The sequence below is a fragment of the Narcine bancroftii genome, chromosome 3 (assembly GCF_036971445.1).
Source record: "Narcine bancroftii isolate sNarBan1 chromosome 3, sNarBan1.hap1, whole genome shotgun sequence".
Classification (NCBI taxonomy): domain Eukaryota; kingdom Metazoa; phylum Chordata; class Chondrichthyes; order Torpediniformes; family Narcinidae; genus Narcine; species Narcine bancroftii.
The window spans coordinates 78,341,615-78,358,830 of NC_091471.1; the positions used below are offsets into that span (position 1 = coordinate 78,341,615).

The 17,216-nt window shown below is 40.5% G+C and overlaps 1 protein-coding gene and 1 long non-coding RNA gene across 2 annotated transcripts in view; one reads left to right on the forward strand and one right to left on the reverse strand.

Annotated features, from left to right (window-relative positions):
• The window catches only part of itga1 (integrin, alpha 1), a 285,994-nt gene that overhangs the window by 256,992 nt on the left and 11,786 nt on the right, over positions 1–17,216 (forward strand). The window contains exons 25-30 of the mRNA XM_069924322.1: positions 5,668–5,770; positions 9,846–9,959; positions 12,400–12,510; positions 13,349–13,456; positions 14,746–14,850; positions 17,025–17,138. Of these exons, the coding sequence (XP_069780423.1) occupies positions 5,668–5,770; positions 9,846–9,959; positions 12,400–12,510; positions 13,349–13,456; positions 14,746–14,850; positions 17,025–17,138 (655 nt within the window). The remainder of the gene's footprint in view (positions 1–5,667; positions 5,771–9,845; positions 9,960–12,399; positions 12,511–13,348; positions 13,457–14,745; positions 14,851–17,024; positions 17,139–17,216) is intronic.
• The window catches only part of LOC138757279 (uncharacterized), a 30,746-nt gene continuing 19,200 nt past the window's right edge, over positions 5,671–17,216 (reverse strand). The window contains exon 3 of the long non-coding RNA XR_011353479.1: positions 5,671–6,181. This is a non-coding gene — a long non-coding RNA (uncharacterized lncRNA). The remainder of the gene's footprint in view (positions 6,182–17,216) is intronic.

Below are 17,216 nucleotides of genomic sequence, written 5' to 3' on the forward strand. Positions count from 1 at the left end.
TCGGCGCAAGCAGGCAAGGAGAAAAGGTAAGCTGAGTTATTTGCCTTCGTATTCAGAGTCATGCCAATAGGGTTAGTGCTCTGTACTGGGTGTCAGATGTGGGAACAATGGATGACCTCCACCCTCCCAAATGGCCACATCTGCACCAGGTGTACCGAGATGCAGTTACTAAGGGAGCGAATTAGGGATATGGAGTTGCAGATTGATGACCTGAGGCTTGTAAGGGAGAGTGAGGAATTAATCGACTCAACTTTCAGGGCGATAAATACTCCAGAACCCGTGTCAGGTAAGTGGGAAACCGTCAGGGGGGGAAAGAAAAAAGCAAGAAAAACGGAGAGCACACCAGTGACTATCCCACTCAGCAACAGTTATGTTGTGTTGGATTCTGTTGAGGGAGATGACCGGACAGAAGATGGCCACGGGCACCAGGTCAATGGCAATGAGCCTGGCAGAGTGGTGCAAAAGAAAAGGAGAAGTGCAGTAGTTATTGGGGACTCCATTGTCAGGGGTACAGACAGGAGGTTCTGTGAGCCAGATAAGTATACCCGCATGGTGTGCTGCCTCCCTGGTGCAAGGGTACGAGATATCACAAATCGGGTCCAAAATATTCTGAGAGGAGAGTGAGAGCAGCCTGATGTCTTGGTACATGTGGGTACAAACGACATTGACAAGAAAAGGGAGGAGGTAATGAAAAGAGATTACAGTGAGCTGGGACGAAAGCTGAAAGACAGGAATGCTAGGGTTGTGATTTTGGGATTACCACCTGTTGCAAATGCAAGTGATGAAAAGAATGTAAGGATAAGGAAAATGAACGTGTGGCTGAGGTGCTGGTGTACAAGGCAAGGATTTGGCTTCTTGGATCATTGGGATCTCTTTTGGGGAAGGCATGATCTTTACAAGAGGGACAGGTTGCACCTAAATCCAAAAGTTGTCAACATTTTGGCAAGTATGTTTGGTACAGCAGTGGGGCAAGATTTAAACTAATTTGGCAGGGGTATGGGAACCAGAGTGATAGGGAAAAGGGTAGGGAAGATAAAGTAATGGCCAGGAAAAGTAAAATAGGAAAAGTAATGTTGGGAGGAGAAAGTAAAAAATCAGATGGTGCAGTGAGTTTTCGGGTCAATTATAGTGTTAAGAAAATTACAAAGAAAAATAGTGGGCAGAAAAATCAAAAGAAAAGGTTCCAGAAGTCACTAGATATTAAAAGGACAAAGAGCATAAGGGCACTTTATCTGAATGCCCGCAGTATTAGAAATAAGGTTAGTGAACTTGAGGTGCAAATCGGTACCCATGCCTATGATTTGGTAGCCATCATGGAAACATGGCTACAAGGTGACCCTAAATGAGAATTAAACTTTCAAGGGTATCAGGTGGTGCAAAGAGATAGACAGGATGGTAAGGGAGGTGGAGTTGCACTCTTAATCAAAAATGAGCTCCAGGCAGTAGTGAGGAATGATATAAGATCTAAAGAGCATAATGGTGAGTCCATTTGGGTAGAGATAAAGAATAACAAAGGGAAAAAATTATTGCTGGGTGTTATCTATCACCCACAAAATAACAATAGTTTAGTGGCACAGGAAATAAATAGAGAGATAAGTGAGGCATGTAATAATGATACGGCAGTAGTCATGGGGGACTTTAACTTCCACATAGATTGGGAAAATCAAGTTGGTCGTGGGAGTCTAGAAGAGGACTTCATAGAATGCATCCGCGATAGCTTTCTTGAGCAGCATGTTAAGGAACCCACAAGAGAAAATGTTCTCCTGGATCTAGTGTTGTGCAATGAGATAGGTAGAGTAAATGATGTAATAGTCAGAGACTATCTGGGAAATAGCGATCATAGTATGATTGAATTTCTCATTCAGATGGAAGGGGAAATAGTTAGATCTAAAACTAATATATTATGCTTAAACAGGGGTGACTACCATAGGATGAGGGAGGAATTGGGCAGAGTGGACTGGGAGCATAGACTAATTGATGAAACAGTTGAGGAACAGTGGAAGATTTTCAAAGAAATATTTTGTAATGCTCAACAAAAATATATTCCGGTCAGGAAAAAGGGCAGCAAGGGAGGGAAAAATCAACCGTGGTTAACAAAAGAAATAAAGGAGAGTATAAAATTGAAGGCGCAGGTGCACAAAGCTGCAAAGAGCAGTGGGAAACTGGAATATTGGGAAAACTTTAAGAGACAACAAGGGGTTACAAAGCAGGTAATAAGAAATGGGAAAAAGGATTATGAAAGTAAATTGGCACAAAATATAAAAACAGAAAGCAAAAAAATTTATAAATATATAAAACAGAAGAGTGGCCAGAGTTAACATAGGACCCTTGGAGGATGAGAAAGGAAAACTGGTAGCAAAAAATGAGGAAATGGCCGAGGCATGAAACAAATTTTTTGTGTCAGTCTTCACGGTGGAAGACACATCCAGCATGCCCAAGTGCTGAGTTAAGGATGCAAATGTTGGGGAGGGCCTTGATAAAATAGTTGTTACAAAGGAAGTAGTGATGGAGAAACTAATGGGACTAAAGCCAGACAAATCACCTGGTCCTGATGATATGCATCCAAGGGTTCTGAAGGAAATGGGAGAAGTTATAGTTGATGCATTGGTGGTCATATACCAAAATTCCTTGGATTCTGGGCAGGTCCCGGCAGACTGGAAGACAGCAAATGTCATGCCACTTTTTAAGAAAGGATGTAGGCAGAAGACTGGAAATTATCGGCCAATTAGCTTGACGTCTGTAGTTGGAAAAATGCTTGAAGCCGTCATTAAAGATGAAATAGTGAAACTTTTGGAACATAAGGGTTCAATCAGGCAGACGCAGCATGGTTTTAGAAAGGGAAGATCTTGTTTGACAAACTTGTTAGGATTCTTTGAGGATATAATGGGTGCGTTGGATAGAGGGGAACAGGTTGATTTTGTATATTTGGATTTCCAGAAAGCGTTTGATAAGGTGCCGCACAAGAGACTTATCAGTAAGTTACAGAAAAGTGGAGTCCGGGGAAGTATATTGGCCTAGATTGAAAATTGGTTTTCTGACAGGAGGCAGAGAATCGGGATAAATAGGAGTTTTTCAGGTTGGCAGAGAGTGGTAAGTGGGGTGCCGCAGGGGTCAGTGTTAGGCCCACAACTGTTCATCATTTACATTGATGACTTGGAGGAGGGGACAAAATGTGGTGTAGCCAAGTTTGCGGATGACACCAAATTGAGTGGAAGAGCAAATTGTAATGAGGATGTGGAGAGTCTGCAGAGGGATATAGTTAAGCTGGATGAGTGGGCAAAGGTCTGGCAGATGGAGTACAATGTTAGTAAGTGTGAGGTTATCCACATTGGCAAGAAAAATAAAAGAGCTGAATATTATTTAAAGAGTGAAAAAATACAGCATGCTGTTGTGCAGAGGGACTTGTGCATAAATTACAAAAGTTAGGTTGCAGGTGCAGTAGGTTATTAAGAAGGCAAATAGAATGTTGGCCTTCCTCACTAGAGGAATTGAATTCAGGAGTAGGGAGGTAATGTTGCAACTGTATAAGGTACTGGTGAGACCACACCTGGAGTACTGTGGCCAGTTCTGGTCTCCATATTTGAGGAAGGATATACTGGCTTTGGAGATGGTCCAGAGGAGGTTTACTAGTTTGATCCCTGGGATGAAGGGGTTGACTTATGATGAAAGATTAAATCGTCTAGGATTGTATTCGCTTGAGTTCAGAAGAATGAGAGGAGATCTTATAGAAACATATAGGATTATGAAGAGTATGGATAGGATAGATGTAGGAAGGTTTTTTGAGCTGGCCGGGGAAACTAAAACGAGAGGACACAGTCTCAAGATTCGGGGGAGTAGATTTAGGACAGAGATGAGGAAAAATAGTTTTTCCCAGAGAGTAGTGAATGTTTGGAATTCTCTAACCAGGGAAGTGGTTGAGGCTGCCTCATTAAACATATTTAAAATTCGGTTAGATAAATTTTTACATGATAGAGGAATTAGGGGATATGGGGAGAAGGCAGGCAGTTTGAGTTGGGTGATAAATTAGATCAGCCATGATCGTATTGAATGGCGGAGCAGGCTCGATGGGCCATTTTTGGCCTACTCCTGTTCCTACTTCCTATGTTCCAACACACACACACACACACTTCCCAGTACCAACAGGGGTGTGGCTCTCTCCATTTACTGATCTATCTCATCTTTAGCGTTATGCACATCTTATGAGCGACACTTCCAGTGATATCCACAGTAGCAACCTGACATGGAACGATGTCCAAGGCTTGGACTGCAAGATAGAAAGAAAGAAATGAGCTATGCACTGATGTTTTATACAGTTCTCATCTGGGTACCTAGCCAATAACAACCCTAGGTAATTTAAACGAGCCAATGGAAAGGTGTGCCAATTTTAATTAGCCAATGGGTGGCTGGAGTCCAACCTTGATTGACAGGTGATGTGACATAGAACAATACAGCACTGTACAGGCTGTTTGGCCCTCGATGTTGTGCCAACCCTTCCTAAGAAGTTTCAGACAGGGAAGACAAGTGACCACCTGCAATCCACAATATTCCTGACAGGCAACGAGGCCACGTGTTTCTCTTAAATCCATATATAACAGGGATGTACATTAATTGGATGTAAATTGGGCAGCACAGAGACTTGTGGGCCAAAATGGCATGTTACCCTGCTGAATTAACCATATAACAATTACAGTACGGAAACAGGTAATCTCGGCCCCTCTCGTCCATAGAGATTTAAGTGATCGCTAATCCCATTTCCTGCACCCTGCCTGTAACCCTCCAACCCCTTCACATCCATGTACCTTTTGCTATTTATGCATTTGTAAAAACACTGAATTTACTTTTACCCTGTTCGCTATAGCCACCTCATATCTTCTTTTCGCTTTCCTAATTTATTTCTTCAGCTTCCTTTTACAATCCATGTATTTTCCAAGCATCTCATTTTACCTTGTTTCTTATATTTAATGTAGGCTTCCTTTTTAAACTTGAACCAACTTTCTAATCTTCCTTGAAAACCATGGCTCTCTCGAGCTTTTGGCTCTGCCTTTTATCCTTAACAGGAACATAAAGATTCTGCACCCGCAAAATCTCTCCTTTAAATGCCCTCCAATTCTCCTCTACCTCCTTCCCATGAAACAAATCAGCCTAAACCATTCCTTGCAAATCCCTTCTCATTTTTTCAAATCTGGCTTTCCCCCACTCAAACACCTCTAAATTTAAAAATTAAATAATGTAAGTAGATTGTCAGAAGGTAGGCAGCTCAGGGGTCACCATAAAGATTATTTCAATCTGCCAATGTATGTAGCTTCAGTTTCCCCTCACACCCACCCCCCACCCCTCACCCACATAGTGGCCAGTCCATGGGTCCTGCCCAATATGTCTTGTTATCTTCTATCAGTTGAGGCAGGCACACTCATTGGCTTTCCCCAGGCAAGTCACCAGAGAGGAGGACTTCAATGTTAGGCTGCTGTGATACCAGCAGTGACCCACAGGGATGTCATTAGGTAAGTCCAAAATCCCAAGCGGCTTTTATTTTATTTCAGAATGTATTGTGGTTATTAAGTATTGCTGCTCATGAAATTTAACTAAATTAAGATTCCTTCATTAACTGTTATGCACCTAAAAGGAAACACATAATTGGATACCAATTTATTTTTTTTTCTTTCTCAGTGATTTAAAAGATTACCGTTTTAAAATAGCACCCAATGATACAATCCCTGATGTTATTCAGAGCATTGAGGAGATTGGGGATGCAGTGGACATTACCTACACAGTAAGTAAAGCCACATTTTATTGAACTGGAAATATTTATTTCTTTAGCTTGGATGAAGTCAAACACCAATTATTTATTGTCATGTACAGAAATGCACAAAATGTGTTTCCCTTTGTTTGCCCGGTAAAATCACACAGAGAGGCACCATTGCCCCTTGAAGATGAGAAAGAGAAATCAAAGCAGGATCCCTTCATAGATATCAATTGTCCATGAATTCTCTGGCCTTCTCCGATGCTGCCACCTCCTGCGCTTCTCCCACCTCAATGGCTGCACGGTCTGCTGTCATCTTCAGGAGTGAACCTGATCTTGAAACCTCCTCAGTCCCAGATTCTGAACCTCAGCTGCAAATAATAAGCTGTCAGCATCCAATTCCCTTTGTCATTGACGCTCTTAAGAATCCTGGTTCTGATACTGTGACAGATGTTTTTGGGAGATAAATTGGGAAAGGTTTGTTAGAGGAGGTTACATACAAACATTTTTAAACAGATCTTATTTGAAATACTGGACATATTGGGATCAACAGCATTTGCAAGAGCTTTGAAGGGTGCTCAAGAGACTTCACTAATGGATTGTTGTTTACCAAAGACAACAGATGAAAGATCTTGTTGGAGCTGCTGATCATCTGGAAGATAACTTGTTGTTCTAAGAGGGTCATATGGATTTGCAAGCAGAGAGAGTCAAACAGGCTTTCTCTCAGTGAGAGAGAGAGAGACACACACACACACATTTTGCACAGTGTTACAGGCAGCAGAAACAGCTGGGACTGGAACAAGACAAGCTGGCAAGCTTATGGAAAGCCCTATATTTGGAAGACAGCCTGGTCAAAGCCCTTGTGGTTCATGCAAAAGGAGAGGACTACCTGTTTAATGTTTCACCTGGTATAAGAGAAACAAAAAGGAACTCTGTGGCGACCTGAAAGAAAGAGGTTATCATCTGGAGAACCCTAAAGGGGCAAGTTTTGTCAGCAAGACACTGGAGTGGCTGATGGAAGTACATCAGTTGTGGATGTCCTGGAACAACAAATCTCTCTCTGAAAACCAACAAGAAACTTCCTAACCGGTAACCATTTACCTTTCAAGCACCAAAGCCTGGTGAACTTTATAAATGTTAAATTCTGTGCACAGTATCAGAATTGCCTGCACCCAGTGAACATGGAGGAATGAGAAGTGAGATTGGACTGTGAATCAAATAACTTTTTTGAACATATGCACACATTGCATGTACATACGCTTAGAATTAGAAGGGGGTTAAGTTAGGTTAAGTGGGTAAATAGAGTTAAATTAAAATGAGATTCTATTTTCATGTTTAAAGATAATTAAAACCAGCTTTTGTTTAAGTAATCATTTGTCTTGGTGAATATCTATTGCTGCTTGGTTTTGGGGTCCTCTGGGCTCATAACAATACGGTTCCACAAGCCAGTTGCCAGCACCCCATGGTTTAGTGTGAATCCTTTAGCCTCTGATCTCTGTGCTGATCCATTGCTGTGGTCACCTACTCTGCAGATTCCTATTCCTGGTTTCTCCTTCTCAAAAGTGGCAGTGGTTGTGGGGAATGGGGGTGGGAGGGTGTTCTCCAACTCAGGTGTCCTGCACCAGTCTGCTATTTTCCCAGAGCCCTTGACCCTTAAGGACTGGGCTATCAACCATTGGCACTGTCATCTTGGGCACAGACCTCCATGGTCTTTAATGTGACAACATCATCAGCCCCATTCTTCAGGAACTTCAAACCAGCACTGGACCTTCCAAAGGGACCCCGCTGAGGAGCGCTAGAAGGTGTGTCTCTGCTCCCCACTCCTCCCACGTGCAAACCAGCTATTGCATCACCCCCATCTTCACAGGACAAACAGTTAATCAATTTGAAAATTAATGTCTGCTTGCCACAAAATGGAATAAGATAAAGTGCATGATGTTGACAAATGTCAAGTGTTGCATTTTGGTAAGTAATTCCACAAACCAGGACCAAATTAGCACAATAAATGGGAGAGCCCTATGGGTGCAGGTACTTGGTTTCCTGAAAGTGGCATCACGGATAAATAAGGTGGTAAAGGTGGCCTTTGGTACATTTGCCTTCATTGGGTTGTGTATCGAGAGCAAAAGTTGGGTCTTCATGATAGATCTGTGCAAGGCATTGGTGAGATCATAATCAGAGTGCAGTTCTGATCATGCAGCTAAAGGAAAGATGTCAGTAAGTTAAAAGGACACAGAGGAGATTCACCAGGATGTTGCTGAGACTGGAGGAGTTGAGTTAATAGGGAAAGGTTGGATAGACTGGGTTGTTATTCCTGAACTGCCAAAGAAACTGCTTACACTTACCATCTGAAACTCTAATTTCATGAAACAATATTTATTTATTTGTATAAATGAATACTTGTCCTGCACATGTATTGTTTATCTGCATTATGTTATGTCTGGTTATGTGTCTGCATGTTTTACACTGAAGACCAGAGAACCCTGTTTTGTCAGGTTGTTCTTGTGCAATTAGATGAGAATAAACTTGACTAAGTGAGACTAGAACTAGGGAAAATCGCCTCAAGATTCAAGGAATCAAATTTAGGATGGAGATAAGGAAGGACATCTTTTCCCAGAGAATAGTGAATCTGAAATTCTCTGTCCAAGGAAACAGTAAAGGCTACCTTATAAAATATATTTAAGAATCATAGATCATTGCATTGAATTGTATGGGATTTAATGATGGCAAGTAGGTGAAGCTGAGTCCATGGTAAAATCAACCATAATCTTATTGAATGATGGAGCAGCCTTGATGCGAACCGGCAGGTAAACGGCAAGGGAATCTTAACGGAACAATGCCTGAGCCCTAATAAAACTCAGTGCTTAATCTGACTACACTATGTGTGTGTGTCTTCTTTTGAGTAGTGCACGGCTACAATTGCTGACCCTAATGGTTTAGTCGGCATCCAAACCCAGTGATGAAAAAAAACACAGGCAGCAGTCAACGGGGTCGCTGTCAAGCTACCGACCTTCTGGACGAATCAACTATGCATGTGGTTTGACCAGGGTGAGGCACAGTTCCAGATTCGGCAGATCACAGCAGAATCCACCCACAGTCCAATGGGATGGGGGAGCGCTTCCTCAGGCACCTCAAAACCGTGCTCATGACCAGTCTCCGACTAGATAGACAAAGTTACCATGGGCTCTTTTGGGCATCCACACGGCACCCAAGGAGGACTTCAACTCCTCTTCTGCCGAATTCCTCTACGGAGCTCTACTGGTAGTCCCAGGAGAATTTGCACCATCCCCAGGTAGACAGCCGGATGACTCGGCAGCATTCTTCAGCAGGCTAAGGGAAAGAGTCAGCAACCTGGCGCCGATTCCACCTTCCAGGCATAGATACGAGGACCAACTTATCCAAAGGCCTGCAGGACCGTGAGTATGTTTTCATTCGCAAGAGTCCATATCATCCACCACTTCAGAGGCCATACAAGCGTCCATGCCAGGTCATCCGCAACAATGGGGCCACATTCGAGCTGGAGGTCGGAGGCAGGATGGAGGTCTCTGGGCACCAAGGACAATTCTTTCGGTTCTCAGTGGGGTGGGAGCATCATGTGGTGGCCTGCTGCCACAGTGATCGAGCCAGCACTCTGGGCGGTGAGCGCAACAAAAGGCCAGCAGCCCTCGCAGCAGCACTGGCCCCAACAAGCCAACTGGCGGGTGAACGGCAAGGGCAGCTTAAAGGATAAGGACCCCCAAAATGGCGCTGACCTCGCTGCGCAATCAACAGTCAGGGACAGCGCATGGGGAAGAAGGGCGCTTTTATGCAGGAAAGTACCCACACACGGCAAACCCGCTTTTGTTATGCATGTTGTGACGTCAGCAAAGGGGGTCTACGGCGGGAACAGTGGAAGTATAAAAGTCAGGCCTGAGCCTAATAAAACTCAGAGTTTAACCTGACTATACTACATGTGTGTGTGTCTTCTTTCGAGTAGCGCGCGACTACATAAAAATAAATATTTTTACTAGAACAAACATTGTTTATGTTGAGTACAGTATTCCCAATCATTTTAAGAATTCCAAAAGAATTAAAGTCTCCTAAAATATTCATTTTTGTTTACGCACAGATCGATAATGATGGAGTTATTCCAATTTCACATCTTAAAATGAATGTAACATTTCCATATTTATCTCCAGTGAACAATACCCTTTTATATTTGACTGGAATTACATTTTCTAATGTAAGTCATTTTGTATTTTCAGATTGATTTGTTTCGAAATAGTAAAGTGAATAGAGTATATAAGGTGCTTGAGTACTATTTAACTTGACCCGAAGATTAGAAATAATATTTTATTAGATAGTTATTAAATATGTAATTATTTGTGCTTTTCGCAGGGCTGAAACACAACAGCAATACAGTAGTTTATTTACAATCTGCATCAGAAAGTTGCCATGCATCCCCAATCCCTATTCCAATATTCATTTTTCTTTAGGCTAGCATCTCCCTTATGACTACCCTTTATTTTTTGCCAGTCATTTTAAAGTATCTTGAATATCAGAGCATTTTAGTGTTCTTCAATGATATATTAAAAAAATATAAAAATAAAGCAGTGGGTTGCTACTAATAAACTCATCCATAACCACAGAAACCGATCTAATCAGCATCATCCAAAGAAAGAATAGCCAAAAATTGTGGCTTCAACAGGTCAATACAAGTACAGGTAATCCTCGACTTCTGTTACATCCACCCACAAACATGACCAAATTTTTAAAAATTCTTTATTGAAACTACTGTACAAGTAGATATTTTGTATTAAAAGTACTGTATACAGAGGTCCCCACTCCTGGCGGTAGCCTGAACTCCCTGATACCTGCGGTAGCCCAAGGTCCCTGTTTTCCCCCGGCAGCCCGAGGTCCACATTCCCCAACTTAAAACCAATCTGAGTTACAAAGAAGCCTTCGGTCCCCATTATGGTCATGTGGGGGACTACCTGTACAATATTTCCCCCAACTTCACAGAAGATGGGAGTGTCATTGGAAGAGAGGAAGGAGGGGTTCCCTCAAATAGTTTGTTTGAGCCCATTGGTCCATTTTGCAAAGGATCTGAAAGGAAGTGAGCTTTGAGAAGGAATCAATTTGACTGCCTTGCAGGCTGAACCACTTGCCATTGTCCCACCAGCCCAGGTATGCTATAACCCCTCGGTTCCTGCCCCAAGCCCAATACCCACCCTTCTGAAGCCACAATAATGTGCAAGGCAGTGGATTTTGTCACAGTCATACAATGAACTTAAAATAGATTGTATGCCTTCATTCAAGAGAAGGCTGGATGTGTACATGAAGGTGAGGGGGTTGGAGGGTTAAGGGCGGTGGGCGAGATGATTTGAGCTAGTGGAGCTGTTCAAGTGAACCGGTGCGGACTCGAAGGGCTGACATGCCCTGTTACCGTGCTCTAAAAAATTATATGGTTATTTAGGGTTATTACTTGGTTACCAATGTTTTTTTGTTCACTTACTTTTTAAGGGAAATGGAACTCAAACTAAATAAGAATTGTGTTCAATCTTGCATGTCAGTGTTTTGAAGTACTGCTTAAGAACATGGCAAAGACTATTATGACCCTTTCTGAAAACTACTAATCATTTTTTTTTGGTGCTGAATACCAAGTAAATCAAACTGTTCCAAATGTGTGAAATAAGAAAGAAAGTCGAAACATCAGTTTTACCTAATTATTAATATATTGCAGGAAAGTAAACTGTTTCCCATGAAAATAAGAGGTGCCGATTTGGTGGTAATCTTGTCTTTTAATTCCAGAACATTTACTAAAGTTTTCAATTCAAGAATTTATCTGAGATCAAGGTGATCAGTAGGTGATTTTGGGAAGTGCAAATGAAGACACAAGAGATTACCATACAGCCCCCATTCTCTATCAGAGAACATTTGGACAATTGCAAGATTAACTCACAAATAATTATTGAGTGTGGAAACTACAGCAGTGGGAAAAAATGGAAATTTTAATTAAAAGATGGACATTCAGTGAAGCGTTGAGATAGTGGAAATAATGTGCGACTGACCTCACATTATCTGCCATCATCCTTGCTCATCCTAATATATCTGAATGATGTACTTCATCAATTAAGTGTAATATTTCCAATTTCACCTCATCTATGTGTCCACAACTGAAAGAGATAAATATGGTTCATTGTTGAATATTTATATTAATTGAAAACTATATTGAGCCTTCACTCAGTTTGCTCAGAATTGCCCCAGAAAGAAGCAATTACCAGTCCTTGCATTTGCCTGAACGAGACTGAAAGTTAGATCCTAGGATAAAAGAAAGGCATTCTAAGCCACTGTGTTAAGTAATGGGAAAAGCCTTCTTAGCAAATGCTTGTCACCCCTGAGATACTCTATTTATTTTCAATTTCCAAGCCAGTAATGCCACACTCCAGAAAACCTTAACTTATTTACAAAGAAATGATAGTAATTTCACACCATACCTTTATCCTTACACTGCACATTATGGCTTGGGTATGTGATTATTATGTTTCATATATAATTTGTTTCCCATTGGAATTTTAGTCAGTTCTAGATATATCTCTATTAATCTGTGATTTTTAATATGTGATCTGTGAATTAATGAATGTGATCTTTGTTATTTCAATGTATTTAATTTTATATCACAGAATAATGTAGGCAAGTGTCATGACTCACAGTTCATGGATCCTCTGAAGATACACCATAAAAACCCACACAGACCGGCCCCAGAAGAGGAGCATCTCATAAATACCATTGGGGTAATCATAAACCTGTCAGATTTTACATGCGCACATAGGTGAACATTTGGCTAAAGGCTTTCAGAAGGACTGTCATGGATCAGTTCAAGGTGGCAACTAATTCAGGATGGGCAATAAACTGACCTTGACATAAGTGCCCACATCCAAAAAATGAATAAGTAAAAAAATGTATGGGAATGTGGTACATTTAAATTTGTGTTCTTCCATAGAATGCAGTTAATGCATGCAATCAAGGAAGAACTTGCACATCACAAAACCTAGATCAGTCATCATACTGTGCTAACAACAGAGGTTGTAAGTTCAAGCCTGGCAAAGTTCTATAAATCATCCTCTATGTGGATTGAAAGCAGGAAATAAATTACAAGACGAGCCTTCAGTCAAACTAAATAGTTCACTAATATAATTTCAGGAAATGAATCATGCCCTCCTCAGTAACACTCCTACAATAGATGTTTTTTTTCCCCCCATTCATGAGATTGTTATTAGAAATTCAGGGTTTTTTAGAAAAGTAGTCAAAGTAAAAGATCAACCACAATATGGTCAGTTGACCAGATGAAAGGAGACTGAACACCCTGCTCTTGCTTCTATTTCACATGCTCTTTATGTCCTGATCACGAACAGAAATTCAGTTGATAAAACACAAACTGAAGATAGTTGTCAGCATAACTGTAGATAACCCACATAACATTTTCAGTATATGATATTGACAGGATTTTAAGTTACATTAAAGCAAATTTATTATGAAGGTTAAACCATATTTATTAACAAAAATAAGGAAAAATAAATATTAGCTGACAATAATTTCTCAGTTGACTAACGGTCTAACATTTTTTTGCAGGTTTGTGAAAATAATGCTGTATGTGCCTCTATTTCCTGCATTGTATATCCATCAAGTTTAGTCCAATTTAATATTTCATTAAGAATATGGAAGCCTTCATTTATAAAAGTAAGTGAAATGTATTTATTTGTTGCAACGTCTGCATAACAAAGCAAGTATGATGGGTCAGAACTTTCTTGAAAACTCCAAATTGACAAAATCCAAATGCCATCAAATTTTGGATTGCCACCTGAGCAAATATGTGACCTTATTCATTACTGTTTTCCTAAATGGGCAATGATGTTGATTCCATGCAGGCTTCAATTATGAGCTTGAATTTGCACTAGTTCCAAGTAGGAAGGGTTTAGTTTTTTTTGGGTAGGAATATATAGGAATAAATCAAGGGTCAAAGGACCTGTCTTATGATGTTCTCTGTTACATGTACTTCTTATGGTCAATTTGCCCTCTGAACCAATTCTAGTATTCCAATGATCTCTTTGCTGACCTCCATAAACTAAATGGTATAAAATTCTGCTCTCCATAACCTGGAATACTCTAAGCTTAGCTTATCATCAGATAACATCTCCAATCTAAAATAGTGACTCCTTATTTTCAGCTTCCACAACCAGCAAGAATTCTGCATTTCTCCAACACTAGCCTCTAGAACCTTCATCTGAAATTCTAACCATTCGGTAATCTAAATATTCAGAATAACTCCCCCATTGTAAACCTTAAAAACATAATGGGGGGACTGAATGAAAAGAGAATGACACAAAGCATCAGAAAAGAGCCCTTCAGCCTACAGTGTCTACACCACTCATTAACTACCCATTTACACTAATTTCATTTTCGTTGTGCTCTCCACATCCTCAGCATCTCCTTCCCAGATTCTACCATCCATCTACATATCAAGGGCAATTTGCAATGGCTGATTTAATGAAATGACCCACAGGTCTTTGGGATGTGGGAGGAAACCAGAGCTCCTGGTGGAATCCAATGCAGTCACAGGGAGAACAGGTAAACTTCATGCAGAGAGCACCTGAGGTTAAGATTAAATCAGGTCTGTAGGGCTGCAAGGCAGCGGCTTTTCTAACTGTCCCACTGTGCTGCTCCACTGTATCAGTTGTCTGATGATCTTCCGATTGCAAAGTCTTATTTTAAAAGAATATTATTGTTTTCATTTTGTACAACATTGATTTAATACTGAAATTCAAACAAATTTGAATCCTTGTAAATCATGTAGCAAATGATGAAATTATGCTGTCACCATTGTAGTCCTTTTATAGAGGAGATTGGTGGGTTTCAAACTAACAATTGTTGGTCATATAAGGGATTTTTTTAATTAAAATTAAAATAGCTGAACTGTAATTGGAATATGTGGACTGTTTTGAAACATAACTTGTATATTGTGGTTACAGGCAGCTTTTAAGTCAATAAGTTTAATTGTAACGGCAACACTTACAATTGAAGATTCGCCATTTGTGGTGCTAAATAATGCAATAGAAAGAAGGGCTGTTAGGCAGGTGAGTAATTATTTTTTTTGTCTATTAATCTTTATCAACCACCATTCAGTGTTGACAACAGTTGGTTCTGACTGAACTAATTTGTCCTGTATAATATCTAGGCAAATGAAGTTAACCCCATTTTCTGGGGTTTCCACAGCTCTTCCACTAAAATTATGGTACTGATGCTGTGAAAATCTCCCTATATAAACAGGAAGCTGGGAGAGAGTTTGAAATAGTTCAACATGCATGCTTTTTCCTGGTGTTTCCCCCGTACACATCTTTCAACCACATCAAAACAGTTATGCTCATTGTCATATTACTGTTTGAAAGATCATGTAGCATTAGCACAGATGCCACATAACCATAAAAAGTACACTTCCAAGTACTTCATTATCTATAAAGTGCCTTGGCTCATTCCGAGGATAAGAACATGTCTGGATAAATTCAAATTGCTTTTATTGCCACCAAAGAGAAGTTACAGAGGCCTCCTTTTGAAGTTGGAATGAAACCTATGCTACTTGGGTCAAGAAAAGCAGTCAACCATTTTGGCCTTGACCACATATAGCCCAGGAGATTGTGTCTCATCAATCTCTTTAAAAATATTTTGCAGAAAGTGAACAGGATGTGAGGCAATGCTCCACTGTACTCCTGCTGACATCTCAAAGTTTACCCGATGGAAACATAACATGAATAACTGCTGGAAAGTATTAGTGTCATAGGTTCAGGTCCAGCACACTCCTACGCTGTCATTCCTCCCTTTCTGGTTGCATTCATTCATGTTTCTGACTAAATGTTTCTCTGTGCAAACACTTCTATCCACATTTGACCTCACTGTCTCTTCTCATATGGTGTTAATCAAGGTTGACTACTGTTCCTGAATATGTTCTGTACACCAATCTGCCTTCCGCCTACAATCGGTAAATGATATTGACAGGATTTCGAGTTACATTAAAGCAAATTTATTATCAAAGGCATGATTGTGCAAGCAAGAGTTCATCCTTCATACTGAGGAGCTCCAGAACTTGCTACAGCCTTGACCAAACTGGTCCAATACAGCTGCTCAACAACATTGAAAATTGCCCTGGTATATCCTGTTTCCATGAAACAGGGCAAATTCAACCCTGCCAATGACTGCCCCCATTTGTCTACTCTTGTTCATTAGCAAAGTGATAGAAGGGCATTTTCAAGTGACATTTGTTTAGCAGCAATCTGCTCATAGAACTCATTTTGGATTCGACCAAAGTCACTCATTTCCTCACCTCATTACACCTTTAGTCCAGACGTGGACAAGACCTGAACTCCAGAGGAGTAGTGAGAATAAGTAGCCACGACATCAAGGCAGGACTTGATCAAATGCTTTATCATGGAGCTCTGGTGAAACTGGAGTTGGTGAGAATCAGGGGAAAATGCTCTCCTAGTTGAAACCATGCCTAACACAATGGAGGAAAACCACTACTTGGTAGCTTCCCACCATGCCACATGCTATTCTGACTTGGGAATATATCACTGTTCCTTCACGGTCACTGGGTAAAAGTCCTGAAACACCCTCCCTAACAACTTTGTGGGTACACCCACACCTCAAGGACTGCACCAGATCAAGGTGACAGCTCACCACCACCTTGATGGCAATTATAGATCAGCAATTAAACCTGACTAAGCTAGCAAAGCCCACATTCCTTGAATGAATATCCTGTCTTCCCAAATATATAGCCAGATTTTGCTCAAGTGAAATGTTAAACATGTTGATCCCAAGCAAACAATTTGACTTTAAATGAAGACGCGATCTCAGTTTGAATATGACATACAGAGTTTATATTTAAGCTGAGAGAATTGGACAATGATTCCTCCTGGGTTACAAAGTCTACAACCAACCAGAATTATAGACACAAAGCTCAGAAAGTGAATATTAAACCTAGTGCTATAAAAGTTGCAACTCAGAAGTGAGTAGTCAACAATTGTGACCACAGTGGAAGAAAACTAAGGAGGCTGTGAAGTAATATTTTGGTGAGCATAAGAAATAGAATATGACATGGTAGTTTGGAAATGGTTATATAATGCATGTTCTATTTTCAAAACATATTTCCCTATCATGTTTAAATTACTAACAAATAGAATCAAACAGGATTGACTCTTTGAAGATTTATCCTGAATAGATTATATCCAAATAATAATGAAATTACTTCAAATTACAGGTGACTTTAACTGTATCGAAGGAGTCCTATGGAGGTGTTCCATTCTGGGTGATTCTACTCAGCATTCTTGCTGGCCTGCTACTCTTAGCTCTTGTAATATTGGCTCTGTGGAAGGTTAGTGTATTCCATTCAAATGACAATATACCCTTTCTGCAATTACAACCACATAACTAATCAATATTGGCTTTCAAA